Source organism: Cherax quadricarinatus, chromosome 23, assembly GCF_038502225.1.
Source record: "Cherax quadricarinatus isolate ZL_2023a chromosome 23, ASM3850222v1, whole genome shotgun sequence".
NCBI classification, from domain to species: domain Eukaryota; kingdom Metazoa; phylum Arthropoda; class Malacostraca; order Decapoda; family Parastacidae; genus Cherax; species Cherax quadricarinatus.
The window spans coordinates 42002887-42025328 of NC_091314.1; the positions used below are offsets into that span (position 1 = coordinate 42002887).

At 43.2% G+C, this 22442-nt stretch overlaps 1 protein-coding gene across 1 annotated transcript in view; it reads right to left on the reverse strand.

Annotated features, from left to right (window-relative positions):
• Nucleotides 1-2925: 2925 nt before the first annotated feature.
• LOC128685668 (sodium-dependent neutral amino acid transporter B(0)AT3-like) overlaps nucleotides 2926-22442 on the reverse strand; it is a 44157-nt gene continuing 24640 nt past the window's right edge. The window contains exons 6-9 of the mRNA XM_070088109.1: nucleotides 17487-17631; nucleotides 10850-10968; nucleotides 6058-6205; nucleotides 2926-5531 (exon numbers count right to left, since the gene is read on the reverse strand). Of these exons, the coding sequence (XP_069944210.1) occupies nucleotides 5205-5531; nucleotides 6058-6205; nucleotides 10850-10968; nucleotides 17487-17631 (739 nt within the window). The 3' untranslated portion in view covers nucleotides 2926-5204. The remainder of the gene's footprint in view (nucleotides 5532-6057; nucleotides 6206-10849; nucleotides 10969-17486; nucleotides 17632-22442) is intronic.

The window sequence follows — 22442 nt, forward strand, 5'->3', positions numbered from 1 at the left end:
AAGCCTGTGTACCCACCACGACATTAACAATAAAGTAAGCCTCCGAAGACGTATCATTAACTCCCCGCTACCAGAATACCAAATAATCCCATTATATTGGTACCAGCGGTGGTCGCAGCAGTGTGTTTGCCCAAAGCGAGGAAGGAAGAGGGATGAAGTCATCTTCACTTCATCATCCCATGCAAGAAGCATCCGTCTCTCAATAAGTTATCCTGATGTCGTGTCTGCACGTTTGAGCATCCAGACACAGGTACAAGCAGGATCCAGGCCGAAATTTGCCGAAATTCTCCGAGAATTGTAAGTGGCGTCACAGTGACCCCACGCTACAGTGACTCCACGCTACAGTGTCCCACGCTGTTTCTCAAGTCACGTGTTCAGCGTCACTTGTATGTTGCTGTTGTTGTTGTTCAGCTCAGCACAGCCGTTTCAGCAAGCCAGAGGTGAGTTTTGTGGTGATTTCTGCGTCCATTGTGAGTTCTCTACGTATTTGTGGGTGGGGGAGGAGAGGAGAGGTAGTGGCTGTTCCTCACCTTGCCCATGCTCGCCCTACTCACGCTCACCCGTCTACCATACACCACTCACCACTGCCCACTCCCTCTGCTGTGTTTTCTGCTGTTTTCCATGTGAATTCATTGCCAGAGCTGTGTATCCGAGTGCCCGAGGCCACTCGAAGCTACGTGGATCAGCATGCCACGTAGATCACGACGCCACGTGGGTGTGGGCGATGTCACGTAGACCTACGAGCTACGTGAGTTACCAGATGTCCCAGGCCACATGCTGTGGTCTGCTGCCCACATCACATTGACGTCACCCACGATGCTGCCCGACTTCATGACGTCACCCACGATGCTGCCCGACTTCATGACGTCACGATGTCTGCTGACGTCACCTCACGATGTCTGCTGACGTCACCTCGAGATGTCTGCTGACGTCACCTCGAGATGTCTGCTGACGTCAGTGCTGCTGACGTCATCACGCCTGACATCACATGATGTCACATCGAGTGTTTCTAGTAATTATTTTAATATTGTCGAGAAGATTGAGAGAAAATATATGTCGTGTGTTAATTAATTCCTCTCAGTCAGTGTTCTCACATTTTAGTATGTCTTAGTGTCAGTTTTATGCACAGAAAAGCATCATTTGCTAGTTTAAGCCATGTTGTACCGCGGTGTGTTTTTAAAGTTTCCGTGTGTCCAGTGAGGTCTGAGCCAGACCTGAGTAGCACCACTGTGTTAAGTCACCCGTGTGACCAGTACGTTTGACAGCTGATGTCAAGACAGCCCCGAGTGACCGAGCCCTCTTGTACAGAAAGCTTTTATGCTCGTCGCTCGTGATGTTCTGCAGAATCGTACCTGCTACGATTCCCATCGAGATTTGTTTCACTTCACCTCCAGACCTTCAGAGTGCAGTTATATGTAGAGAAACAAGTCTGGGGATGCTTAGACTAACCTCTGCTATAACTCCAACTGTCAAGAGAATGACACGCTGTGTCAGCCTCGTGTCACAAGCTTCAGTGAGCAGCCTGCACAAAGAAGATGTCACTTTGACTGCTAGCTCTCTCACTGCAGTCTGGTGTATGATGTTACAATTCCCAGATGTTTCGCCCAGTCGTCTCTGCCACGACTCGCTCCACAACTCGCTCCACGCTCGCCGGCAGTGACAGCCCAGCGACAGTACCAGTTGAGAAGTGTCCTCCTGAGTCGCTTGCCAGAAGTCCTGCCCAGTTGCCGAGTTTTGTCGACGCCTCACTCGAGGGCACCAGCATGTCGTGCCCCAGGTTGAGTGAAAACCTGCAGCGACTCCTACAATGACTGCTTCACCGTTCCAGAGGAGACCGTAACCTGTTACATCACAGCTCAGCCGCAGCGATGTCTCCTGTGTTGCAGTATGTCCAGACGCAGGAAGGCGTGCAGTGATGCCCTTCGACGCTCACTGCCTATGACCACGATGTTTAGCACACCCCACATGTTTTTTCTTCCCTCCCTGTAGGAAGTTTTTTTTCCATGTCCATATGTATATATGTGTTTTTATTTTGTGTTCTGTGTCCTGTTCCTACTAGAGACCGAGTTTCTTTTACTACCAGTATTGTCGCGTCGGGACGACGCGCGGTAGGTGGCCGAGCGTATGTAGACAGCCTGTACTGTCTGCACAGACAGCCCATGCTGTCTGCCAGCTTAGTTCATATTTCGCGCCATGCTGGTGCTGCCACCTAGAGGCCTTGCCACTTCAGTATGCCCAGACTTGCCTCCGCCTCACTCATACAGCAGCCTAGCAGGAAGACACAAGGCCTCCCAGCTCTCTCTCGTGGGCATGGCCCTGCCCCGGCCATGGGCACAACACAAGCCTGTGTACCCACCACGACATTAACAATAAAGTAAGAAGCCTCCGAAGACGTATCATTAACTCCCCGCTACCAGAATACCAAATAATCCCGTTATAGTCTGAATCATGACTTCCCGGGTTTATGTCACTGTCACAACCTGTCAGTCTGCATCCAGACTTCCCGGGTTTATGTCACTGTTACAACCTGTCAGTCTGCATCATGACTTCCTGGGTTTATGTCACTGTCACAACCTGTCAGTCTGCATCATGACTTCCCGGGTTTATGTCACTGTCACAACCTGTCAGTCTGCATCATGACTTCCCGGGTTTATGTCACTGTCACAACCTGTCAGTCTGCATCATGACTTCCCGGGTTTATGTCACTGTCACAACCTGTCAGTCTGCGTCATGACTTCCCAGGTCATGATGTAGAAGTGCCACACTTAATATAGCTGAGAACCCGTTATCTTACCTGAACTTCTCTGAGGATATCCTTAGTGGACGGAACTGCTGTGTCTTTCATTATATATATATATATATATATATATATATATATATATATATATATATATATATATATATATATATATATATATTGTCATTATTCTTTGGTTATATTAAAAGTGATGTGGAAGCAGAGGTGGCAAATTATAGTTTAAGAATGTTATTACTGAACATTACGTAGATGCAATACAGTTTTAAAGTGATCGGAAGCTCCATTTCGTTAAATAATTTTCTATATATTATAATTTGTACAACTTTTGGAAGCTTAAGAGTATCAAAGAAATTTAGACCGCGAGGAGACGGGAAGAAAAGGGACCAGGATCATAACAATTCTGGAATTTTTCAAAATCCTCACCAAAAAAATTTTTCCTATGCTATTGCGGGATACATTATTTTTTTTTTCATACATATATATATTACATTACACCATTTTTTTTTTACCTTAAGTTAGAAGCAACAAATATACGAATAAATTTCTCTTGTGATAGGTTTCCTAATACACAGTTCCTATTTAAGTCAGATATGTTCCTGTCTACTGTGACACAGTCGCTAATTATCGATTATATGTAGTATTACATACCAACAGAAACAGCAACGTTGATCAACTTTTCCATAAATTATTGCCTTTGATCCATAAAACTTCGCCTTTTATTCTATATATTGCTTTTGTGTCTTACATGTTGCTCTTGTTTGTCTTGTGTCTTACATGTTGTTCTTGTTTATCTTGTCTTACATGTTGTTCTTGTTTGTCTTGTGTCTTACATGTTGCTCTTGTTTGTCTTGTGTCTTACATGTTGCTCTTGTTTGTCTTGTGTCTTACATGTTGCTCTTGTTTGTCTTGTGTCTTACATGTTGTTCTTGTTTGTCTTGTGTCTTACATGTTGCTCTTGTTTATCTTGTCTTACATGTTGTTCTTGTTTGTCTTGTGTCTTACATGTTGCTCTTGTTTGTCTTGTGTCTTACATGTTGCTCTTGTTTGTCTTGTGTCTTACATGTTGTTCTTGTTTGTCTTGTGTCTTACATGTTGCTCTTGTTTATCTTGTCTTACATGTTGTGCTTGTTTGTCTTGTGTCTTACATGTTGCTCTTGTTTGTCTTGTGTCTTACATGTTGTTCTTGTTTGTCTTGTGTCTTACATGTTGCTCTTGTTTGTCTTGTGTCTTACATGTTGTTCTTGTTTTTCTTGTGTCTTACATGTTGCTCTTGTTTATCTTGTCTTACATGTTGTTCTTGTTTGTCTTGTGTCTTACATGTTGCTCTTGTTTGTCTTGTGTCTTACATGTTGCTCTTGTTTGTCTTGTGTCTTACATGTTGCTCTTGTTTGTCTTGTGTCTTACATGTTGTTCTTGTTTGTCTTGTGTCTTACATGTTGCTCTTGTTTGTCTTGTCTTACATGTTGTTCTTGTTCATCTTGTCTTATATGTTGCTCTTGTTTGTCTTGTGTCTTACATGTTGCTCTTGTTTGTCTTGTGTCTTACATGTTGCTCTTGTTTATCTTGTCTTACATGTTGTTCTTGTTTGTCTTTTGTCTTACATGTTGCACTTGTTTGTTTTGTGTCTTACATGTTGTTTTTGTTTGTCTTGTGTCTTACATGTTGCTCTTGTTTGTCTTGTGTCTTACATGTTGCTCTTGTTTGTCTTGTGTCTTACATGTTGTTCTTGTTTGTCTTGTGTCTTACATGTTGCTCTTGTTTATCTTGTCTTACATGTTGCTTCTGTTTGTCTTGTGTCTTACATGTTGCTCTTGTTTGTCTTGTGTCTTACATGTTGCTCTTGTTTATCTTGTCTGACATGTTGTTCTTGTTTGTCTTGTGTCTTACATGTTGCTCTTGTTTATCTTGTCTTACATGTTGTTCTTGTTTGTCTTGTGTCTTACATGTTGCTCTTGTTTATCTTGTCTTACATGCTGCTCTTGTTTGTCCTGTGTCTTACATGTTGTTCTTGTTTGTCTTGTGTCTTACCTCTTGCTCTTGTTTGTCTTGTGTCTTACATATTGCTCTTGTTTGTCTTGTGTCTTACATGTTGCTCTTGTTTATCTTGTCTTACATGTTGCTCTTGTTTGTCTTGTGTCTTACATGTTCTTGTTCGTATTGTGTCTTACATGTTGCTCTTGTTTGTCTTGTGTCTTACATGTTGTTCTTGTTTGTCTTGTGTCTTACATGTTGCTCTTGTTTGCCTTGTGTCTTACATGTTGCTGTTGTTTATCTTGTCTTACATGTTGCTCTTATTTGTCTTATGTCTTACATGCTGCTCTTGTTTATCTTGTCTTACATGCTGCTCCTGTTTGTCGTGTGTCTTACATGCTGCTCCTGTTTATCTTGTTTTACATGCTGCTCCTGTTTGTCTTGTCTTACATACTGCTCTTGCTTGTCTTGTGTCTTACATGCTGCTCCTATTATTCTTGTCCTTTTTCTTCTTGTCCCTCTCCTCACTCTTCCTTCTTGTTTGAGGTTTGTCCTCTGTCGAAGCGTGGAGCAGCTTCCCTTTCTCTCCTCCAGCTGGTTTCTTGGGTTTTGCTTTGAGGTTGTTGGAGGTGGCTTTGGTGGCGTTCCAGGTGTTGTTGGTGTCCGTGGAGGGGCCGTTGGCAGCTTTTGTGAAGGAGGCGGCGGTGGAGGTCTTGGAGTCCTGCGGGAGGAGTGCCTGCTGGGAGCTGTTGTTAGGGATGTTACCCTCGTTACCGCCCCTTCCCTGTGACTCCTCGTCATCCTGTAATACCCAAAGAGATGTGTATTTTTTTTTTAAGAAAAATGTATATTTCTCCTGTCACTAGAATTTCAACTATCATTAATATTGCTACTTCTTGATATGCTACCATTTTTCATTATTGATTTCATTAAAAAGCTGGATAGTAGTTGTTTACAGATTGCTAGTACTTGCACAGAGCTTTTCCAGTATCGAAGGTACTTCATTTATTACAGCTACGTTGATGTATTATTTATAAGATTTTTGACGTAATATTTATAAGTTTTTAAGTAGGTGGACCTGTAGCTCAGTGGAAGATTTCGGATAACCAAACCTTCCCGAAGCGGATTATTATATGACTGAGACTCACCTCAGAAGGTATTTGTCCTGTTTCCTGAAGACTCTTACCTAACCTGACCTGAATGTATGTGAAATTGAACAATAGGAAATAATGCAGGAGAAAGAGAGACATAAAGAGAGACAGACAGACAGATGTATTCTTTGTGGACATCAGTGTATGTACGTGTTTATGACAAGTGGCCATTCATACCCTGAGAGATTCCGTGGAGACTGAGAGACATAGTAAAGCTCTCTCGAGGGCTGTAAACCTCTGCGGGGTGATGTCCTGAGCGCTGCGCAGCTCCTTCTCGGGGAACCAGGCTGGCTCTTCCTCTGTCAGTAGCGGGAACCCAAGCGCACTGCAACATAAACAATTATTGATTGCAATTCTGAGGGCTACAATGAGCAACATTAGTTATTGGTAAAGAGATGTAACTAAAACATGAGAATGAAGGATATGGAGGACACTAGTAACTATATAAACAAGACAAGCAACACTGAAATAATATAGAAATTCCTGTGTGATGAGGTGAAGAAAATAAGTGAAGAAAGTAAGGACTTGTTTACGAAAGACAGGGATTCTGGATCGACCTTAACAGAGCGAAAACGTCTTCCTCTACCTCTTTCATATACTGCTGAACATCCCTGATGTATTACTTCTGTTATTACCCTGCGAGCTTATCGTGATACACTATCCGCTGGCCAATTATTCAGGTCACTATACATCAGATTTATTTCAGCTCTGTGAATTTCTCTGGCGTTGGTGGAAGGTGTCACATACTGACACAAATATATACAATAAGTGAAAACAAAACTATTTAACATTCAATTGTGGGTTCAGTAGATATGCAGCATTAAAGACGAAAATATCAAATATTCTTTGTGTAATTAAGACATACGCAACTTGCGAAATTTTATTAAGAAAACGTAGGTCCCTAGTGAACGAAACGCTTTTTCAATAAAATGCAAAGGCTGCATATTGTTTTATTTTCTTATTTACATATTTGTCGGACAGCGTCACCCCCGTCTCCATATTCAAAAGTTTAATACTTAGACTAATACTTGCAGTGAAGGTTCTCTGTACATTATCTAGGTCTGCAGGTTTCACCTGCCTTGTTAGTATACAGCAGTATTCCAGCCTAAAGAGAACAAGTGACCTATAGAGTTGGCATTGCATCTCTTGTTTTGAAGGTTCTCATTATTCATCCTATCATTTGGTTGTATACTCCTTTCTAGCGGTTGTTTCCTCAAGTTTTCAGTAAGACAGTAATTGAAACCTCTCCTCATTGAACATCATATTGTTTTTCGCTTGGAGATTTGCCATGTCCTTAATGGAAGAAAAATCTCATGCACATTCTAGTATCGTCTGCAAAAGAAGACACGATGCTATGGTGGACATCTCTTTCTATATCAGATTTGAGGATGAGTAACAGGAAGGTGGGCGAATACTGTACCTTGTGGAACAGAGCTTTTTACTGTGGCAGCCTCCGACTTATCTCTGTTTAGCATTATTCTTTGTGTTCCAATCATTCCTGTAGCGCATAATTTGTGTGCTATTACACCGTGGTCGCACTTATCGAAGGCTTTTGCAAAGTCTGTGTATACTACAATTGCATTCTGTGCAGACGTAGTATACACATCACGAAAGGGGTTTCTTGCAGATCTTGATGAATACAGAGTTTCATGAGTCTGGGCCTGGGGTAGAGTGCATGGGCATGTTGTCAATGTTTTTTCAAAGTCTAGTGGGGTTAACATTATGTTAGAGGTTTGTCATATATTGACAAGGTTTTGAAGATTGTTCATGAAAAATTCATTCGGATTTTCGATCATTAGTCTGATTAATGGCTCACTAAACGGAGTCTTACTAAAATTTTAGTATCTCACCCATTGCTTTCCTGTCGTCTGTTTAAGACGGATCCTGGTTTAGAAAGACACGTAAGCAAACACTATTATTAGAAAACGTTTCGGTCCTGGGACTTAGATCACTTCTAACATACAGAGGTAGAAAGACATTATATATATATGCGGAAAGTGAGGTGTGAGTGACGCATGGTGACCTGAAGAATGTCATGTTGGGATGAGAACGGGTAGACGATGAAATCATGTGACTCCTGCGTTGTTGGGTTGGTGGTGCTTAAGTATCATGTATGCCAATGATTTTGAAATTTTGTAGTTTCCAGTGTTACGTTCTATGGTGTCGGTGACGGCGATTAGTGAGGCTTCTAGGAACCATCGGCGTCTGAGGTCTGGTTCGGTGAGAACGAATTGTGCCTCATTCCAGTTCATCAAATGCCCCGTGGAGTCTCTGTGGAGAACACAGGCATACCTTACATCGTCTCTGTTAGAGGCATTTCAATGCTCATTCAGGCGGACTGCAAGATCTCTGCCTGTCAAAACAAGACGGATCTTGTTTGAGCATGGGCCTGATACAGCATGTGGTATTTCGCCTGTTTTTTTCCATATTAAAAGATTTTTTTTTTCAGTTTAATCAATTTCTTTTAGTCCCTCTCGCTCATTGATCCTGTATGACTCATTTGTCTCAATTTCAATATTTTCTACTTCCATAGTCAGTGCTTCCTTCGGCATTTCGGGTAATCTAGTCCCCTTGAGAAGCTCAGTGATTCTTTGCCTTCACCTGCATTGGGAGCGTCTCTCTCTTTCCAGTCGACTTCTCTTTTTTTCTTTACAGGAATATGACTCGAGCAAACTTCATCTGCCTAAGAGTTTGATCCTTTCAACACACTGGTTCGGATCCATGTTATTTATGATGATATCCTCCCAGCATGTTTCATAGGACATCATTTATTTGACTCCAGTTAATGTTCTTGTTGCTAAAGTTGAATTTAGTGAAAGAACTCTCGTAAGTGTATGCATTTTGCTGGTCGGGACCCCTGTGCTTATACGTCTCGACTTCGATTAAGTTGTGATCTGAAATGGCTGTCTTTGATACTATTATATTTAGTACCAAGTCATTATTATCTGTGAAAATAGGTTTAAATGTGTTTTCCAGTCATGTTGACTCTACTATTTGTTGGCTTAGGTGAGTTTATTGCAGAGATTCAGCAGCTCGTGTGTGAGTTTCTGTGCACAGAACGTAAGCGGTCGTCACCTCATGTTATTAAACCGTTATCATAAAATTATTACACAATTTATGGTAATATTTGTGACAGTGTGATGCCATGCGATTACATGCTACACGTTTGGGTATGTGGTGGTACGACCAGATGACTGCACGCCTCTGAGCTCTGCATCAGCCTGGACAATGTCTGTATATAGGAAATGTCAGCATCAGTTTCTTTGTCTAGTATATGCTGATTGAAGATGGTGTTATCAGTTGATCGGTGCCATTAATATGAGCACTTCTCTTTTAATGTTTCGTTCCAGTCAATTTGTCCAAAGTTAAAATCTCCCATTAACACGACATTTTCATATCTAGATGCCTTATGAATTTCATCCCATAGCAGTTTACTGTATTCCCTATCAAGATTTGGAGGCCCATAAATCACACTCAAAATTAATTTGTCACGACCCTCGAGAAACTGTAGCCACACAGATTCTGTGTCCGATGCTTCTAATCTTATATCTTGTCTAACACAACAATTTAAATTATCTCTAATATACATCACCACTCCCATCCTTCCTGTTGACCCTATCAGTGTGGAATAGTTTATAGCCTTGTATGTGGCATTCAGAAGGCATTTCTCTATCTACCTTCAGGTCTCTGTTATATCAATAATATCTATATTACCTGCACTTGCAAGTAATCTTAGCTCATCTATCTTATTTCTTAGACTCCTACTATTAGTATAGTAAACCTTAAGGGAGCTAGTCACTCTCTGCCCTAAACTGTCTCTCTTTGTTTGCTGATTAATTGTTTTGCCTTTACAAGCAGTTTTAAAACAAAAAAAAATTGAATATTGTCGATTAAACATATCCCTGAGGTATCCAGGTAATATTTTCTGTTTTCAATCCTTGTACTGCAGCTTGATCGTTTCCTACACACACCCATACCTCTACAATCTATCAGTTTAAAGTCCTAGACAAGTCAGCAACGGCCCCCTCAATCGAGTTGGCTAATGCAACCACTCCAGCCCCTGAGAAATGTACCCCATTCCTTGCATACATATCATGTCTGCCATAAAATTTGTCCCAGTTATCAATGAATGGAATTGCAAATTCCTTGCAGTACCTGTCTAGCCAGCAATTTACACCAGTTGCCCTAGACATTCATTCATTGCCCACTCCCCTTTTAGGCAAGATGCTACAGGATAGATAGTTGCAGTGTAGTGGGTGTTAGGATAGATGGTGGCAATGTAATGGGTGTTAGGATGGATAGTTGCAGTGTAGTGGGTGTTAGGATGGATAGTTGCAGTGTAGTGGGTGTTAGGATAGATAGTTGCAGTGTAGTGGGTGTTAGGATGGATAGTTGCAGTGTAGTGGGTGTTAGGATGAATAATGGCAGTGTAGAGGGTGTTAGGACAGATAGTTGCAGTGTAGAGGGTGTTAGGATGGATAGTTGCAGTCTAGTGGGTGTTAGGATAGATAGTTGCAGTGTAGAGGGTGTTAGGATGGATAGTAACAACGTAGTGATGGATAGAATCAGTATAATGGGCGCTAGTTTGAAAGGTAAGTCTGTTAAATCAGTTTAAAATATACACAGCGTCTCTATTAATAGTCTACAGTGTGAGCACTGTGTATTATTACTATTATTATTGCTGTGGTTTTTGTATTATTCAATTTATGAAGGATGGCTGGGTCCCTAGGGATAGCACAGAGCTTGGGGAATGGGATGCACTCAAGCCATACCACGGGCGGGAATTGAACTCGTGGCGAGTGAGTCGTGAGTCAGGAAGCATTAAAGTTCTACCTTAGAATATGAAGGAAAGCTTCACTTCCTTGGATGAAGAGCCCTTCCCCTGCGTGGCGGTGCCTACCACGGAAGTGATGTCTTAATATGAGTGTTGGTAACTAGTGGATAACTAGTGAGGTAGAGGGATACTTACTTGGCGATGGGAACTATGGGTATCCACACGAGGGGTATGAGCACCAGCAGGATGGCCACTACCCACGCCCAGGAGGGCCACTGGCGGTCCACACTCTCCCCCAGCGTCGAATCCCAGGCCTGAGGAAGAGTTATGGGTCAGACACACGTATGGTGCTCTACTGCCTATAATGAATTAATGAATGGGGGATTGAGGTCTGCTAAAGAAAAAGATTTTTTTTTTAACTAACCGGCAGTCTCCCAAAGAGATAGAATGAATTGAAAAAAAAAATTTCGCCGTTACTATCACCGTCTTGCCAGAGGTATTCCGACATTGCATTTCGGATGCCCCTCCAAACTTCAGTATTCTCCACCCTTCATTCAGAGTGCTAGCATTGCATATCTAACCTCTAAAACTGAAGTCTTGATAACCAGTTTCCTTTTATCCCTTCCAACATCTCGTCAAGTTGTAAAAACTACTTGCCATCACTCATTCCTATATAACACGGTCACACACAGTTCTTGGATAACCAAGCCGCTTCCACACACAACCTCCTGTATCTTCGCCCTTCAAGCTTTCCTAGGGCGACCCCTACCTTTCTTTCCCTCCACATCAAATTTATACGCCCCCCAGGTTATATTTTGCTCTATGCTCCCCAAATGTCCAAACCAGTTCAATAGCCCTTCTTCTGCCCTCTGGATAATACTTTGACTAGAAACACACCTTCTCCTAATTTCCAAACAACGAATTCTCTGCATAATATTCACACCACACATCGCCCTCACACACAACATCACTACCTCCAGCTTCCTCCTGGCTGCAACATTTAACACTCATGCTTCACACCTGTTTTGTTGATACCACTGTACTCTGGTAGGTTCCCATTTTTGCCTACATGCATAACGTTCTTTGTCTCTACAGATGTCTCAGTGCATCGCCCACCTTTTTCACTTCATTTCTATGGTTCACCTCTTCTTTCATAGACCTGTCCGCCGACAAGTCCACTCTCAGATATCTAAACACATTCAATTCCTCCATATTCCCTCCATCCAATCTGAAATCCAATCTTTCATTATCTATTTTTTTTATACTCTTATCACCTAACATAATTCATGAAAATTATGTTAGGAAATATACTGTATAAATTCAGGCGCAACCAGAAGAGTCAGACAATTGTCGGTTACACTGAGATATATTTATTGAACAAGAGTTGGACACTGTAGTAAATATGGGCGATCAATAAACCTGTGGATTCTTGTTGATCACGGACTGAATTATGGTGTTGGCATAATCGAGTCTCCGATGTTTAACCTATCTGTCCCAGGTAAATCAATAAAAAAAACACTAGATGTATTTCCTTGGCTACACAATCCGAGAAAGGTATCTCCTTATTGCATAACCCCTGGACCCTGTACATCACTACACTCTGGAAGATTGTTGCAAGCCTCTCAGACCTCTCCGTTGAGCACCACTCTCTTGTCTGAGCCACTCACTTAGCTAGGCATGAAGTCTGTCTCCCATACCAAGTATTTTCATTGTAGACATCAATCTTCGATAGGGCACCTTGTCAAAGGTCTCCTGGAAATCTAGATATACCTCATCTGTTGGGACTTTTTTCATCCTAGTTTCTGTAAATTGAAAAATTACAAAAAGTTAGATGGGTATGATATTGTTTTTCTTTTTTTTTCTTTTACCAAATCCATGCTAGTTTTCGGTTATTAGGTTGGTGTTGTTTCAGAAAATTAACTGCGTTCTGCTTAAAACTGACGTAGAGTTGATGGGATGATAATTGAAGACACATGTCTTGTCTCCTCCTTTAAGATATTAGGATAATATTTCCACGTTTCCAGTCGTCTAGCACTTCACCTTCTATTGATTTGTTAAATATTACGGTTTCTGGGTGAGCTTAATATTTGTATTTATAACTCATTACAATTGTGACCAGGTGTGGACGTATCAGTGGCTCATTACTTTGTAATTTGTTCATGACTGTAACCATGTATAGGAGTGAGGCTGATTCATTACCTCTGCAACTTGCCATGATTAGTGACCAGATCTACCTGGAGTTCATTACCTTTGTAACTAGTTCAGCTATCATAACTTTGGGGTCCAGTCCCTGGACCCATTATGTACCTTTGTAATCTTTTGACTACCGCCCACAGGAAGGGTATGTGGTGACTACCGCCCACAGGATGGGTATGTGGTGACTACCGCCCACAGGATGGATATGTGGTGACTACCGCCCACAGGATGGGTATGTGGTGACTACCGCCCACAGGATGGGTATGTGGTGACTACCGCCCACAGGATGGGTATGGGGTGACGACCGCCCACAGGATGGGTATGTGGTGACTACCGCCCACAGGATGGGTATGGGGTGACTACCGCCCACAGGATGGGTATGTGGTGACTACCGCCCACAGGATGGGTATGTGGTGACTACCGCCCACAGGATGGGTATGTGGTGACTACAGCCCACAGGATGGGTATGTGGTGACTACCGCCCACAGGATGGGTATGTGGTGACTACCGCCCACAGGATGGGTATGTGGTAACTACCGCCCACAGGATGGGTATGTGGTGACTACCGCCCACAGGATGGGTATGTGGTGACTACCGCCCACAGGATGGGTATGTGGTGACTACCGCCCACAGGATGGGTATGTGGTGACTACCGCCCACAGGATGGGTATGTGGTGACTACCGCCCACAGGATGGGTATGTGGTGACTACCACCCACAGGATGGGTATGTGGTGACTACCGCCCACAGGATGGGTATGTGGTGACTACCGCCCACAGGATGGGTATGTGGTGACTACCGCCCACAGGATGGGTATGTGGTGACTACAGCCCACAGGATGGGTATGTGGTGACTACCACCCACAGGATGGGTATGTGGTGACTACCGCCCACAGGATGGGTATGTGGTGACTACCGCCCACAGGATGGGTATGTGGTGACTACCGCCCACAGGATGGGTATGGGGTGACTACCGCCCACAGGATGGGTATGGGGTGACTACCGCCCACAGGATGGGTATGGGGTGACTACCGCCCACAGGATGGGTATGGGGTGACTACCACCCACAGGATGGGTATGGGGTGACTACCGCCCACAGGATGGGTATGTGGTGACTACCGCCCACAGGATGGGTATGTGGTGACTACCGCCCACAGGATGGGTATGTGGTGACTACCGCCCACAGGATGGGTATGTGGTGACTACCGCCCACAGGATGGGTATGTGGTGACTACCGCCCACAGGATGGGTATGTGGTGACTACCGCCCACAGGATGGGTATGTGGTGACTACCGCCCACAGGATGGGTATGTGGTGACTACCGCCCACAGGATGGGTATGTGGTGACTACCACCCACAGGATGGGTATGTGGTGACTACCGCCCACAGGATGGGTATGTGGTGACTACCGCCCACAGGATGGGTATGTGGTGACTACCGCCCACAGGATGGGTATGTGGTGACTACCACCCACAGGATGGGTATGTGGTGACTACCGCCCACAGGATGGGTATGTGGTGACTACCGCCCACAGGATGGGTATGTGGTGACTACCGCCCACAGGATGGGTATGTGGTGACTACCGCCCACAGGATGGGTATGTGGTGACTACCGCCCACAGGATGGGTATGTGGTGACTACCGCCCACAGGATGGGTATGGGGTGACTACCGCCCACAGGATGGGTATGGGGTGACTACCGCCCACAGGATGGGTATGGGGTGACTACCGCCCACAGGATGGGTATGGGGTGACTACCGCCCACAGGATGGGTATGGGGTGACTACCACCCACAGGATGGGTATGGGGTGACTACCGCCCACAGGATGGGTATGTGGTGACTACCGCCCACAGGATGGGTATGGGGTGACTACCGCCCACAGGATGGGTATGGGGTGACTACCGCCCACAGGATGGGTTTGGGGTGACTACCACCCTCAGGATGGGTATGGGGTGACTACCACCCACAGGATGGGTATGGGGTGACTACCACCCACAGGATGGGTATGGGGTGACTACCGCCCACAGGATGGGTATGGGGTGACTACCGCCCACAGGATGGGTATGGGGTGACTACCGCCCACAGGATGGGTATGGGGTGACTACCGCCCACAGGATGGGTATGGGGTGACTACCGCCCACAGGATGGGTATGGGGTGACTACCACCCACAGGATGGGTATGGGGTGACTACCACCCACAGGATGGGTATGGGGTGACTACCGCCCACAGGATGGGTATGTGGTGACTACCGCCCACAGGATGGGTATGGGGTGACTACCGCCCACAGGATGGGTATGTGGTGACTACCGCCCACAGGATGGGTATGGGGTGACTACCGCCCACAGGATGGGTATGGGGTGACTACCGCCCACAGGATGGGTATGGGGTGACTACCGCCCACAGGATGGGTATGTGGTGACTACCGCCCACAGGATGGGTATGGGGTGACTACCGCCCACAGGATGGGTATGGGGTGACTACCGCCCACAGGATGGGTATGTGGTGACTACCGCCCACAGGATGGGTATGGAGTGACTACCGCCCACAGGATGGGTATGGGGTGACTACCGCCACAGGATAGGTATCATGTGACTACCGCCCACAGGATGGGTATGTGGTGACTACTGCCCACAGGTTGGGTATATGGTGACTATTTCCCACAGGATGGGTATGGGTGACTACTGCCCACAGGATGTGTATGGGGTGACTACCACCCACAGGATGGGTATGGGGTGACTACCGCCCACAGTTTGGGTATGGGGTGACTACCGCCCACAGGATGGGTATGTGGTGACTACCGCCCACAGGATGGGTATGTGGTGACTACCGCCCACAGGATGGGTATGTGGTGATTACCGCCCACAGGATGGGTATGTGGTGACTACCGCCCACAGGATGGGTATGAGGGGCATAAACATATTAAACTTCTGGGTGAGATATTTGAAACCAGACTTTTTGTAACTTTTGCCAGTATTTCATCCGGTCCGCTTGATTTGTGGATTTTTAGGTATTTAGGTACCCTAAATACATAAAATTTGCATTCAGACCCTGAATGCAAAATTTTCAGCCTGGAAAAGTTGTGTTCAGTTGTGAACACAGTGGCGACGACTGTGTTGAGTATGGATGATGTATCACTGTTATTAGTCGTTCTGCCGTTATGGCAAATTAACTATTATGCCGTTGCTTTTACTGTTTTCTTCTGACGTATTTGAAGAATTCTTTACGATTACTTTCGATGTTTTACGTCATTCATTTTTCAAAATCCCGATAAGCATTTCTGAGTTTTCTCTTGATTTCCCCTGTAATCATATGTAATTATCTTGAGGTTACCAGTCAGCTTAAATCACTTATACCTATTTTGTTTCTCACCTATGATCTCAGTTAGCTGTCTCGATAGTCTGCTTTGCATTTTTTTATCACGTTTTATCATTCTTGGTATGTTATCCATTTCAATGCTTAGGATTTTGTGTCTGTTCCACATTTCCTCTAAATTAGTTGTATTTAGTAGTACGATTCAGTTTACGTAACTGATATCCTGTTAGGTAAAAGACACAAGTGCAAGTAATGTGACATTTTACTGTGACAACGTTTCGCTCTCCAGGAGCTTTGTCAAACCGTTACAAACAATACATGGACACAGAGGGTATATATAGGCTTAGAGTGAGATGTAATACTAATGGTAGAGGTAGTAATATTAGTTGTAGTAGTAGTAATAATACATGTGGTAGAACAATCAACTTGAACATGAGTACAAGGTTATAAAAGATATCTCGTTGCGTCTTATCAAAGTTAGCAGCTCAGTAATTGGGAACAATCATTATATTATTTTGGATCTCAAATATGTTGTATTTTGAGTTGAATGTTGCTGCGTTCAATGTTTTCTAGTTTCTCTCTTATCTTGAATGATTGTATAATGTCACATTCTGTGGTCAGATCAAGATCCAGAATGTTGTTGCATTGTATATCCGAAATGATAGTTTGAGCTTAACTTGTCCTCAGTCTACTCAATGGTGTTAACAATTCTAGCAGCTCCTGGTTCGCAGGTAGTGTCTTCCACTGTATGTTTGGGATCTGTAAGTCATCATCTAGTAATGCCTCATTGTTCCTATAGACTGACTTAATTTCATCATATAAAAGGGCGTCATCCTCACTGTTTTGTTCGGGACTATATGCAACATAGAATATAATTCTCTTATTCTCACTGGCTTGGAGTTACACACACTAGTGAAGAGGCGCGGCCAGGAGCTGTGAATCGACCCTTGTAACCACATATAGATGACAACACACACATATACACATATCACAGGAGAAGGACCAGAGGCGGGTTACAAGGTCACAACTGTAAGTTAAAAACACAAATGAGTCACAGGGATGTTATAATACACTTGTTTAGCGTTAGACTGGTCAGGAAATGGAGTGATCTACACAGATAAGTGATAGAGATGGGTGCCATACAGTGTTAATAATTAATACGTATGAAACCAGCAGCGGCTACCACTGAGAAGGGGCCAGGAACTGAGACACGACCCCTGCAGCCTCATCTAGAAGAGTACAGAGAGACAGAGAGAGACAGACAGAAAAAAAAGAAAGGAAAGAAGGGGGAGGCGGGATGGAAAGAAGGAAGGGTAGTTACTTACCAAGTACGTACTTCCCTCGACGACCATCTTGATGACGAAGGATACTAGCAGGGTGACCATGAGGACAGGAGAGAGCACCTTCCAGCACACCAGCCAGTACAATGAGGGACGGGACCCACACATCAGCTCCACGTCACTAGCAAACCTATATGCAATTAAATCCATTGCTAATTAACCAGGAATGTATTAGATAAGAGGTGGAGTGCTCAAACTTTTGGTACCATCTCTTAAATAACTTTCAACTGAAGGACGAGAAATATTCGTCAAGTGTATTTCGTCCCCATGTATTAAGTTGGCTTACACGGTCATTGTTCGGTTCACTTCGCTTGTGTACCACCTATATGTTGACTAAATGTAATCTGACGTCCATGAAGCTTATTTGATTGTGTAATTCTCATTTCATTGCAACTCGAATAAAGAACTCATATTTGTCTGCCTCGTAATATTTTGTAAGTTGTGATAATATCTTGTCTGGTTCTTCACGTCTCTTGTGTATTTCAACATAACACCTTCTCAGAAGTTCAGGATGTTAACAGAAACCTCCTTAAGTTAGGATTACTTAAATCACTGCTGTGTGTCCTGACCACCAGCTGGTCACACAAGTTACCACATCTGATAACCTGCAGTTTCTGAATAATGCATTTTCATATTAATGTATCATGCAAAGCATCTGTGTTCTTATATTTCATGGGATCTATTGATAAAAGAACTAAAGAAAAGAGAAGAATCTTCGTTTATAGAGGTACACGTTGTTTCGTTCACACGAAGTGAACTCTCGTGAGTGATTCTAGGACATCAAACATGTGCTGATATATAAAGTTGGAAGGAGGATAGAACGTCAGGTGAAGGTGATATGACCAGTGCTGTCATCTTTACTGTAGACGTTTCGCCATCCAGTGGCTTTATCAATACAGATTCTAGGACATAATTAGAAAAGAGTAGAACTATATACAAAAGACGAGGTAATCAGTCCCTCAGCCATGGAATTAGTGTTCACAGCATCGTGGTGAAGGATTCTCCTCCATCACGATGTTGCACATGTCTAGTGCATGTGTTTAGACACATGTTGCACATGTGTCTAAACTTTCATATTGTCGGTATTTTATATCTTTGTTGCACAAGTGTGGATTTATCAGATAGACCTACTGCAGTGCTCCACTACGACCTACTGCAGTGCTCCACTATCCAGGATCGTTGCTGTGAGGATTATATTGCGTCTGTGTTAGCCTGATATTTGTTTGAGTATGACGTGAGCGAGGAGTAAGGCTAAACTGAAAGCCACTCTGCTCTGAGGAATAGCATTTGAGGTCATAATTAGAGCTGCTTCTGAGCACTTCATGCTGATGTGGTTGTATTCTTCCTCTGTTACTTACTTAGTCTTCACGATACGAGAAGTTTATCTCGAGGTTTCTTCTGCTGTTGACTATACAAGTAGTAATGTGGAGTGACTATTGATGTCTGTTATCACTGCGGTTGCTTGCAGGAATCAACGTCTTAGTGCTCTTCTTGTTATAAAGTTGGTAGAATTACCGACAATATGCAAAGTAAAAGGACACAAGCGCAGCTAATGTGACATTTTATTGTGGCAACGTTTCGCTCTCCAGGAGCTATATCAAGCCGTTACAAGCAGTACATGGACACACAGAGCATACATAGGCTCAGAGTGAGGTGCAATACTACTGGTAGTAGTAGTAGTAGTAATACAATATGTTAGAACAATTAACTTGCACATGAGTAAAGGATATAAAAGCTATACTTGGGAAACATTAAAATTGGTTAGACAAATATTTCTATTGGAGGCTGGATAGAGAAGGCCTGTTTCAATGTTCATTCTCTGTAATGTGCTTGTGTAGTATTAACAGGAGAGACTATGTGATGGCAGGGTTTACTGTTTTCAGGAGGATTCTTGCTAAGACTTCAGAGATGGAGAAGCTGCCTTTGTTTTGTATTAGAAATAGCTAGTAGTGAAGATTCAAGGTACTTACGTCTGCGGAAATTAGTTTCTTTGATCACTAATTGGGCGTCCCTGAACTTCATGAGATGATTGGTGGAATTTCGGTGTTGTACACAGGCGTTGTTCAAGTTATCGTTCCTACATGCGTAAATGTGTTCATTGAGGCGGGTGTCGAGGTTTCTTGCTGTTTCACCTACATAAATCTTGTCGCAGCCTCCACAGGGTATAGTGTAAACCCCTGCATTGACTGGTTCGTGATGCTTGGATTTTGTTCTGGTTAGATCCTTTATCGAAGTGCTGGAAGCGATGGCGACTCTGGTGTTAGCTTGTGAAAGTACTTTAGAAACGTTCAGTGCAAGCTGGCTGTTGGAAAGAATTATAACTTTGTTGGGAGTGGTGTGGGTGCGTGGAGAATAAATGATCTGAAGAGCTCTTTTCTTGTGGAGGCTGCGACAAGATTTATGATGAATGGTTTGAAAAACCGACAAGTTGAAGATTGAGACACTTATGCAGCATATGGGAATCTTTATTCAGGAAACGTTTCGCCACACAGTGGCTTCATCAGTCCAATACAAAGAGGAAGGCGTAAGGAGAGGAGGAGTATGAGGTAATCAGTCCCTCAGCCTGGAGTCGATGTGTTCAGTCCATCAATCTTGTAGAATGTACATTCTACAAGATTGATGAACTGAACACATCGACTCCAGGCTGAGGGACTGATTACCTCATACTCCTCTCCTTACGCCTTCCTCTTTGTATTGGACTGATGAAGCCACTGTGTGGCGAAATGTTTCCTGAATAAACATTCCCATATGCTGCATAAGTGTCTCAATCTTCGACAAGATTTATGTAGGTGAAACAGCAAGAAACCTCGACACCCGCCTGAATGAACACATTTACGCATGTAGGAACGATAACTTGATCAACGCCTGTGTACAACACCGAAATTCCACCAATCATCTCGTGAAGTTCAGGGACGCCCAATTAGTGATCAAAGAAACTAATTTCCGCAAAGCAAGTGTCTTGAATCTTCACTAATAGCTGTTTCTAATACAATTAAACAAAACAAAGGCAGCTTCTCCATCTCTGAAATCTTAGCAAGAATCCTCCTGAAAACAGTAAACCCTGCCATCACATAGTCTCTCCTGTTAATACTACACAAGCACATTACAGAGAATGAACATTGAAACAGACCTTCTCTATCCAGCCTCCAATAGAAATATTCGTCTAACCAATTTTTATGTTTCCCAAGTATAGCTTTTATATCCTTTACTCATGTGGAAGTTCTAACATATTGTATTACTACTACTACTACTACTACTACTACTACTACCACTAGTATTGCACCTCACTGAGCTTATATATACCCTCTGTGTCTATGTACTGTTTGTAACGGCTTGACAAAGCTCCTGGAGAGCGAAACGTTGCCACAATAAAATGTCACATTATTTGCACTTGTGTCCTTTTACTTTACAGTGCTCTTCTTGTCTCTGCCAGGTGAAAATACTAGGTTACTGATGGTATTTAGATATTGCCCAGTTTGTTGGAAGTGTGGAAGAACTGAGTTAATTCTTTAGTTATGTTCTGCTTTATGTGTAATAGGAGGATTTTACCTCCTAAAATGTTTTTAGTGGTGAAGGGATATTTGTCGTGGCAGAGTTATGTGTGACTCTGACTCTTGCAATGTGATGTCGAATACAGTGGAAGAGAAAATTGTTTCTGTAACATTGCATCTAGTGCAGTTTTCATTCATATAATTCTGTACCTGTAGGTGTGAGCTGCTAGCTTAATGTGTCCCAGTCTTAGTCTGACCAGTGTTATGTCTAGTGTTTTAGTTTTACGACTTGTGAGTTTCCACACATCCCAGCTCTTTGTAATAGTTCCATAGTATGTTGATGAGCATGGAATTTTCCAATATTCAACGAATTTGTTTGTAATGATTGTTTTCAGAGTACCTTTGCATGCTATATGTGAAGTTGGCAGTGGTATACATGTATTGAATGTTGCATTGTTCATTGCCTTAGCAGCTCATCAACTATCTCGACATGTGTTACTCCAGAATGTGCGAGTGCCTAGGGAACGGATGTCATAACCTTGAGGGCGGAGTTCTTGAAGGAAGGTGAGGCAGGTGTATACAAGTTCCTTGCAGGGACTGAAGTAATGTGTAAGAGCCTGGAAAGCACTTGTTGAATCGCTATAAACTGTATAATTGCTAACGGGCAGTGTGTCAGTACAAGGGCCCGATATTCTCATATAGTTCAGCAATGAAAACACAAAGGACGTTCGGTATTTTCAATCTCGTTTTTGAGATGGAAGCGAGGAATTTACAATGCATATGTCACAGAGGGTGTATTATTGTGGAGGGTGCGTGATACATTTGTGTGTCTATTATATCAGGGTGAAGGTTGTGTATTGATGTTTAAGCATTTGGTGCTGTTATGGGAGTATCATTGTCAAGGTGAGTTTTTGCATTCGGGGGTAATATAGTCTCACCGGGAAATAGGCGGAACAATACTGATAAGTTCAGACTGTTTCCAGTTCATATTATATAAGGCAGTGTTTATACGCACCCCATAAGCGTTGTTTTAGTTATTGATGCTGCAGGCGTGCTTGAGCTACTTAATACGAATCTTTTTAGATCTTTCCCGTTTCCCTCTCACGACCTTTACACAGGATGGTATATACACCCACGGAATGTTGGTTTTTGCTGTGTAACATGGTCGAGTAAGTTCTTGAGAATTTTTGTGGTGACGATGGCAGAGTACATTTTCATCTTTCTTAAGAGGAAGCTAGGATATGGGCTGTGTCTCCTGTGGGTAGAATCACTCATCTTGCGGTGTCGTTGTCAACTTTAGGGATTTGGTAGATGCTAGAGGCCTTTGTCAGCAAGTGTTGCTTTTGACAGGAAATCTTAGAGACAAAGGTATTAGTTATGCAAGTGAGTTCATCGTTCAGGAACGCAGCGCTGCATATTCTGTGAACTCTGAGAGAAAAAAATACTCCTC